Source organism: Lytechinus variegatus, chromosome 5 (genome assembly GCF_018143015.1).
Source record: "Lytechinus variegatus isolate NC3 chromosome 5, Lvar_3.0, whole genome shotgun sequence".
Lineage (NCBI taxonomy): Eukaryota > Metazoa > Echinodermata > Echinoidea > Temnopleuroida > Toxopneustidae > Lytechinus > Lytechinus variegatus.
The window spans coordinates 29,340,671-29,349,515 of NC_054744.1; the positions used below are offsets into that span (position 1 = coordinate 29,340,671).

The 8,845-nt window shown below is 40.7% G+C and overlaps 1 protein-coding gene across 1 annotated transcript; it reads right to left on the reverse strand.

The window, feature by feature from the left end:
• Window positions 1–1,288: 1,288 nt before the first annotated feature.
• LOC121414874 (ileal sodium/bile acid cotransporter-like) lies at window positions 1,289–7,542 on the reverse strand. Its single transcript, XM_041607925.1, has 4 exons — window positions 6,787–7,542; window positions 5,196–5,389; window positions 4,064–4,268; window positions 1,289–1,996 (listed from the first exon to the last, which is right to left on the reverse strand). Exons 1-4 carry the CDS (start codon window positions 7,021–7,023, stop codon window positions 1,538–1,540), a joined length of 1,095 nt encoding a protein of 364 aa, XP_041463859.1. The 5' UTR covers window positions 7,024–7,542; the 3' UTR covers window positions 1,289–1,537.
• Window positions 7,543–8,845: the final 1,303 nt, after the last annotated feature.

Below are 8,845 nucleotides of genomic sequence, written 5' to 3' on the forward strand. Positions count from 1 at the left end.
GAAAGTGAAATGTAGTCGCGTCGACCCATCCCCCATTTTGTAGCGTTTAAAATGGATTAGACATATGCCGCAGGCGATTCTTTCATTTCGTATAACAAACTTTCTCTTTGAATTCGGACGATCCCAGCGGATGTTCAAAAGTACTTGACACGTTCATTTTTTTAACCGAAAGGGTTAATTTGATATTAGTATATAACAATTATTCAGAATTGCAAGCATGGTGTCCTGTCAACAGCTTGTATGTTTCAACTTTGCATCATTTTATAGAAATTGTAGTTATGCGTTAATAAAAACATGGACATTCCGTGTTGTGATGTCCTTTACAAATGTTTGAGTATTTATTGATTATTCTTTGTGAGAGAGAGTCTCTACTGACGGAGGAAACATAAAATAAACGACAAAATGATTGAGGGCGCTCTGTATTTCACAGTAGCTGACTTTATTGATCATCTCAAGAAAGGTACGAATTGAAAAGGTGGGTTCAGAAAGAGTAAACTGTTTCCTGTGGATTTTTCTATCGATGAAAATATGTGATGGTTCGAATCCTACAAATTCTTAAGGTGTAAGGAAATGGCACAAACAGTTGCCTCCCCCAGGAATTTGAACATAAAAAGAAATCGTACTGTAATTTATGATGAGTACATAAATGTTGTCAAACATCCCATTCCAGCCGTAAAGTAATCTAAAATGAATATTTAATTCTTAAAGCGGAATCGTTAGACTAAAGGGTTCCATGACATTTCCTCCGGCGACAATTACTCCGGCGAAGACTGCTCCAATGGAAAATCTGCACGTCAGGTCAAACATAAAACTAACCTCCAAAACTGAATAATCCATAATCCTTATATCTTTACATTATACTGAACCAAAAACTCGATTACAATGCTAACTATTGCGGAGCACCAGCAAAAAATTTGAGTGGGCTCGCGAAGCGCGCTCAATTGCCAAGAAAAGTGACCTAATAGAGACATTTTAAGGACGTCCCCTCCCTCCCCCTGTAGTTACGCCACTGATCTGAGCAAAATTCATGTTGCAGGAGCGTATGTCTTGTCACCTACATAAAGGAAACCAAAAGCCAAGAAGAGAAGCAATCATTTTGGAAAGAGTAAAATGAGAGGAGCAATTTAAAAAAAGTTTCATCAAAATCGGTTTATGAAATAAGCAAGTTATGGACGATGGGCTCAGTCGATCCATAATTATGCCACTTCGCCCATATAGATACCACATGGGGCCCATATGGGTCTTATATGTTTCTATCTGGGCTCGGTCGACCCTGAAATAAGACCACATCGCCCATATAGATACCATATGGGGCCCATATGGTTTTTATTATCTGGGTTCTAGGTGGGACAAACCATATGGGCCACATATGGGTTTTACATGGTACGCATGGGCCCCAGTAGGCCCACATGATTCCCATATGGGCCCCAGATACTATGGTATCTGGGATACTACTTTCTATGATAAGCATAATATGTCATCAGGTCAATATCATCGGATTGGTTTGGAGTCGGTTTCGTTGGTTGTGACAATAGCATTAGATTTTGGAATCGAGGGCAGAGCATGCGTCTTCGGAGTTGATGTCCTTCTTCATCCAACCGTTGTCGGCGACGGGTCCGCCTTCGTGGCCGCCGGTACGTCTCACCACGATCTTGTAGACCACGACCCCGAGGAGTCCTTCTACCATCATGACGGGGCCGTAGAGGGACGGGTATGTGAAGACTTGAAACATGATGGGTGATCCTTCGAACGTCAGGACGATCAGGGTCAGGGCCAGGGAGACGTTCTGGAGACCCGTCTCGTAAGCGATGGTACGACAGTGTGCGGGCGGGCGGCGTAGGGCCCAGGAGAGGAGATAACCGAGGGTGGCGCCCAAGGCAGGGAGGGTGAGGACGCAGATCCAAACTTGCCAGGAGACGGAGTACATCCCGGGGTTGATGATTGCCGTGAGGGTGATGGTTATGGCTATTCCCAGAAGGCCTAGGATGCTCCCAACCTAAAAGTGGTGATGGAAAAATATATATGGAGTATATAAGACAATAGGCCATTAAATTGGGAGCGATTTGGAGAGGGTGGGGGGCAGAGGCGTCGATCCTGGGGGGCAATCGCCCCACCAATGAAAATATTGGGGGGCACACATATCGTTTTGCCCCCCCCCCCCAATAATTCCGGATAAGCAAAAAAGAAAATAAGATTGTAATGTTACACAGAAATCAGCAAGCGAGACTGAGATACACAACTCCGCTGTTCAGATTGGAATATAAAAATTTTCAGCTCGCGCTTCGCGCTCGCATCATTTCTGTAGCAAAACCCCTTACTTTTCATGATTAAATAAGTGAACAGAATGACCCGTTTTCCGTTTTAAACCCCAAAAGAACTCCCGCTTCGATTTGCAATAATCTTTTGTTGGATCTTATTTTATTTATCTTGTTCTTTATTAAAAACTCAATATTTTTCAGATCGAAATATCAAAATTTTCAGCTCGCGCTTCGCGCTCGCATCTATTGTTTTTTTTTTAGATACCCATCTAAATCATTGGTACAAAAAATGCTTAGAATATCAAGCTTTCAGGTCTTAGCTCAGTCTCGACACTCGCATTATCTGTGTAGTGAGATATGTATTCTCCTCATGATTTACTACAAACAGTCCTAAACAGGCACCTTTTCCTGATATCAGGTCAGTAATTCAAAAAGTTTCAGCTCGCGCTTCGCGCTCGCATTAATTTGTTGGTGAGATATGTATCTCTATCTCATGAGTCATATATATATATGTGTGTGTGCGTTTGTGTGTGTGTTGGTTTGTTTGTTTTGCCTTTGGAAAGTTGATTCATGATTTTTGCCCCCCCCCCAATCTGAAAAATGGATCGACGCCCCTGGTGGGGGTGAGGAGCATTTTCTTGTGAGAATGAATGCAGACCCAAGACTGCAAAATGATCGCAAACCAGAGAAGTATTTCATATATTCAATAGTCAGTGACATTCACTGGAAATTTTCTCTGGGTCAATTAAATTTAGGCTAACGACTTTGGTAGCGTACAACTGTTCGCGAACATCACTATTCATGAAATGCTTCCCTGCCGGGCTTCCCTGATGGGATGTGAAGTCTTGAAGCGGATGAATAGGGTAAAGAGAAAATAACACTATAGAAGACTAGGTTTTCTTGGTATCTTGAGTGCCCGTTACCATTATGCCAACAGAACATAATCTCTTCATTTAATCAACATGTGTGTCGTCCGACAAGTTTTCAGAGTCAACAATCTCCGATTTCGATTTGCTGAGAGTGCTTTCACAATTGCTCGTGCGATCGTTTGCGATCACTTTGTCACAGTAAATGATGCACGGAATCGCTACAATTGTAAGCAGTCGCATACCACCAATCGCGAAAGGGGCTAAAAGCATTGGTGGTTCGACTGCTTACAACCGTTGTGATTCTGTGCAACATAAATATTGTGACCAAATGATCGCAAACGATCGCACGAGCAATTGTGAAAGCCCTCTCAGGTAACCCGTTGATAAAACGTCAAGTCCTTCCATGAAACGCTCCCCGGTTTTCAGATCCAACAACTTTCCTCGATTTTGATTGGCTGGGAAGATAAGTTGCTAGTATGTTGACTGTCTGATAACTTTGTTGGATAATTTCCCTTCGCGAAATACCTGCTGATCAAACGTAAAACACCATGCTCTCAATTGCATTATGAAAGTACCACTCTTATTGGTTCTTGGTCAGTGTTTTGAAAAACATACACATGCTACGAGGGTATTGATTGGCCGCTGGTATTTTTTTATCGATTGATCATAAACATTTACTATGGCTAGAACATTTCGGTGCGTACATTCCACACCTCCTCAACCAAAGATGTTATAATTCACCGTTTCGCAGTTCAATTGACCGCTTTGGTTTTAACAAGGGGCAGCGCCAAGGTTTATGATAGAAGGGAGGCAAGACAACCTTTCCTGTCTCTTCTCGCTTTCTTCTTTTTTTCTCACTGTGTTTTTTCTGTTTCTCGCTACTTTAATAAAAGGGGATCCCCCCCCCTTGTAGCGCTGCCCCTTATTTCAAGTTACCTTTGAAATGAACGAAGTCCACTCTATTCTCTTCCATCGGATGATCATCCCAATCGTTACTGGGATCACGATGGACACCAAAGCGGTGATGATGCTGACGAAGGGGATGACGGCATTGTCATCGGTCCATCTGCGGCTGTAGATGAACAGGTTCAGAGGCATGAGCCCAATGGCAGCTATCGTCGAGATGGTCGTCATTGTGATGCTGAAATTAAAGATTCAGTAATCATCATCTGATCGTTTAATTGTAATTGTTAAAAAAAAAAAAATATTTTAATAACAGCTATTGAACACAGTGTGGTCCTTATAATCTTAGGAACAAATTATCAGTAACAGACGCGATGAATATTATTAGGCCACTAGCTACTTCTACTACTACTACTACTACTACTACTACTACTACTACTTCTACTACTACTACTACTACTACTACTACTACTACTACTTCTACTACTACTTTTACTACTACTACTTCTACTACTACTACTAATGCTGCTTTTTCTTCTTCCATCTCCTCTTCTTCATCTTTCTTCTCCCCCCCCCCCCCTCCTCCTTCTTCTTCTCCTTCTTCTCGTCCTGCTTCACCTCTTCCCTCCCCCTCCTCCTCCTCCTTCTTCTTCTTCCTCTTCTTCTTAGATAATCGACCGCCACCATTCTCCTCTATAATCAGGGTAGACGCTACTTGGTGACATGATTTTAACAAAATAAGAAAATGATAAGACAGGAGATATAGAAGCATTGGCGGCGGAAACCACAAATTTTAGGAGGGGACAACCCAAAAAATTTTGACCCAAAATTTTAAGGGGGGACGTAGCAAAATAAATTGACAAGCAAAAAAAAAAAAAAAAAAAAGGTCATCAACAACAAATTTAGGGGGGGGGACCGTCCCCCCTCCTCAAATTTAGGGAGGGACACGTCCCCCCTGTCCCCCCGCTTCCGCCGCCTATGTATAGAAGAAAGATAAAGCATGTAGAGTGAGGGTATAAAAAGAGGTCTAGGGTGGCTCACTCTATAATGCCCCCGTCTATAATTCAAATGAGAATAAATATGACGTCACTACGTCTAGATCGATCGTCCTGTCCCCACCCCTCCATCAAAATATCCTGGTGCCAGCCCCGATGATAAAACCCACCTTAGACATACATCTCCCTTTGTCCAGAAGGTGAAGAGGTTGGAGACGGTTCCTCCGGGGCAACACGACATGACGAGTACCCCTAACGCCATGGGCGCCGGTAAGGACAGGGCGAGAGCAAGGCAGAAAGCAGACAGTGGCATCAAGACGAATTGGCATAACATCCCGATCAGTACACTCTTTGGCACGCGTAACTGTAAAAAAGAAAATATATATATATATATATATATTTTTATATATATATATATATATATATATATATATATATATATATAGTGTAAAGAAATGGATGAAGAGAACAATGGTAGGCGTAGCTTCAATCAAGGTTCCCCAGAGCTGTCTACCCTTTTGGAAAAATTGGTGATGCCGAAAAAATGTCTCCGCCGGGAATCGAACCCGGCCCCCAGCTTTGAACGCCGGTGCCTTAACCACTAGACCACAGAGACGGGTTAATGGTTAGGGCGAGCCTGATCCAATTGACCGTCAGATAGACAGATTTTCGACACCATACCAATTATAATTTCCTTTGTCGGGTGAAGTTGGGTTTTGAACAATGACATATATATATATATAATAAAAAACTGGAAAAATACCTTTTCGGGTTGTTCTAAATTTATTCGTGATTTATGCAGAATTATTGTCATTATTTATAATCTTTGTTGATTGGTTCTGACGATAACGATGAAATATGCGTATCCATGCACTTGTTAAGAAAATGATCAAAATTTTGAATATTCGGTTAAGAGAAGCAAGATGGAGAAATAATCAATAAAAGTAGTGGATAAAGTTATCAATAGATTTTTTATACCATTCAAATTTAAATGCAATTATACAGAGGATCACGTTATTTGCTAGTCCGAATGAAATTAAGTCCAAAATCTTTATGATTTGTGTCACACTCACATTCATCGAAGGAGGCACTACGCATTAATGACTGGATTTAATTTTGACACACAACACTTGTTGTTTAATATCGATTGAAAATCAGAATAATGCTACATACATGATAAAGTGTATCTGATTTAAGTGAAGACTCGGCCTTTTTCTTATACAACGTTTACAAGGTTAAGTACGGGGGCTTATATTGATATTATGCCCTCCCCATACTCGTTCCCAAGAGTTTGCTTGACTTATATAGCTCGTTCCCTTGACTTATAACTCGTTCCCTCGACCTAATGACTCTCTCCTTCTACTTTGGCTCGTTTTCCTCTACATGACATATAACTCGTTCCCTTGACTAATAACTTTTGTTCCCTTGACTTTAAACTCGTTCCATCGACAAAAATTCGTTCCCTTGACCCAATGACTCTCTCCCTTTACTCAATGGCTCGTTCCCTCTACTATATAGCTCGTTCCCTTGACTTATATCTTGTTCCCTTGATTTATAACCCGTTCCATTTACTTAAAACTCGTCACATCGACATAATGACTTGTTCCCTCTACTTGATAAATCGCTCCCTTGACTTCTAAATCGTGGAAGTAAAGGGAGCGTGCTACTAACTCGTGAAAATGATGAATTAAATACAAGTCAAATGGACGTAATAAGAACAAGATAAACTGATTAATAAATCATGTAAATAAATTAACTTACCACTTCTTTAAAATCGCTTGGTTTTACCACGCAGCCCATTGCTAGCATGAGGACGATAAGGATTGTGATCAGAGTATACTTGTTTGCTTTTTTCAAGGCTGCAATGTAAGTAGGCGGTGGCGGAGGAAGGTATTGATCGGTGGTCGTCCAGTTATCCGTCCCCGTTACCATGGTAACGTCTTCAGAAAACATTCCCTCATCAGATAGCATCTGCGTCGACGTTTCGAAATAATCCATGGTGTTGTCGACTTAAAATTTCGATCTGTATGACATAAATTACGGGAGATCGATTGCTTGAAGTCGAGATAGTGATTTGAAAGACGGAGCCTGGTTAAGGTGCAGAAAGTCAATGTGGGGTGTTAAAACTGGCTACTGGAGGACCACACCCTGATGTTAATATTGCACTCTCAGGATTGAACATAGCACCAAAGAGAGAATGTAAATTTACAACGAGTATGCTGTTAAATCACTCATAGGTGTTGAACTAACACTGACCAAAATAAAATGATAAAACACCAGAGTTAATAAATGTTGTGGTCCGAGTCTATATGCACACCAATGAACTGCACAGTAATAGAAAATGGATAACAAGGAAGAATAAAAAAAACCATAAAAACAGGGTCAACTGGAGCCGATGGGAAGAATAGTCTGTCGACATGATCCAGTGCACAGGCTTATATTGCTATCAAAATAACCTTTTGGCTTTGGTTAAAAAAGACCCCAAAAACAACACTTGGCGTTGCCGGTTGATTTTTCTGATATTGCGTTCGTTTGGCCTATAGTTACAAAGTGTCTTTATGTATATCAACCACGTTAAGGAAATGGGCAAATCACTGTGTAAATATAGGCACTGTATAGGCCTATTCATGTTCGGAAAGTCACCAGAATTGGAATTGCACAGGGGGGCTGAAGCTGAAGACGTCGTGCGATGTATTCAAAAGAGGAGGAGGATAAAACATAAATCGGAAAAACATAACTTACAGTAACTGCAAAAAGGGACTCCTGTCTGTTCAAGCTTTCAAATGGTCGCCGGGCCGGATGAATCCACGTTATAGCCCCTTCCCCTCCATCCCCTCCACCAAACCCCTGAATTTTCCATTAATCAATCGGAAGGAGGTTCGTTTGACTTCCTTTATTCTGTCATTGAGCTTGTACAGTATCTGCCCCGGGTGTATGTGCACAGTTTCCCGGCCACAGTCACACACGAAACCGTCATGTATGCCTGTTCCAAAGCGATCGGGGATACGCAATTTGAAATAAGGCAACATAGCGTTGATCGGTCTGTCAGCCTTTCATTAGTGTGACTGGATCAGAACTTCCTGAAAATGTTCTCAGCCATGAACAACCAGGGAATCATATAAACCTGTTATCAGCTAGTGTTCTTGTATCGGTTTCCCAAACAAGTTTCTAAAACATTTGATTTGTATTTAGTGCTTTAATCTGCTTTAGCAACATTATGATTATTATTTTGTGCACGAATCATAGATTAAGACGATGTGTAGAAATATGTTATTCAAAACAAAAATTATCTACTCCCAATTTAAGATATTTAGAATTTGCTAGAGTTAAGCATGTTGCTTGAAAACAATGACACACCAGACAATTAAGCGCATCCAGTTATAAGAATTGTGTTAGAATTTTTTTTAAATATACATGTATATATAGGCCCTATCAACGTTACGGTTGTGGGAATTAAGAATTCAAACCGGGGCGGGTACTATAGATTCAACCGTCGGAGTTCATTATTAAGTCACAAAGTACAATGCAGTGATTTTATTTTTTCTATCCACTTTTGTCATGCGTTTTTTTTTTGGTTCAGTGTTTATTCTATATGACATGACTTCATATTACATCTTCAAATTATATGTCATGTTTGACCATGGCCCGGCAGTTGGCATTCCAATGTGTTTAAACCTTATATATTGCAAATATTTCAGTCAAGGCGTGTATATCTCTATGGTTTTGTTTTAGACAGCTGATTAAAGAAAAGAGATAGGAGAAAATGAAAGGGAAGAGTGAAATATTATATAATTTTCTGAATATTACGTCAAAATCTTTT

What these genes read in the sequence shown, in the direction of transcription:
- LOC121414874 (XM_041607925.1), bottom strand. Translation starts at nt 7,023, where the DNA reads ATGGATTATTTCGAAACGTCGACGCAGATGCTATCTGATGAGGGAATG. An exon ending in AAGGGAGATGTATGTCTAAG is followed by an intron (nt 4,269 to 5,195) that starts GTGGGTTTTATC and finishes CTTTAATTTCAG; the next exon opens with CATCACAATGACGACCATCT. An exon ending in GGACTTCGTTCATTTCAAAG is followed by an intron (nt 1,997 to 4,063) that starts GTAACTTGAAAT and finishes CACCACTTTTAG; the next exon opens with GTTGGGAGCATCCTAGGCCT.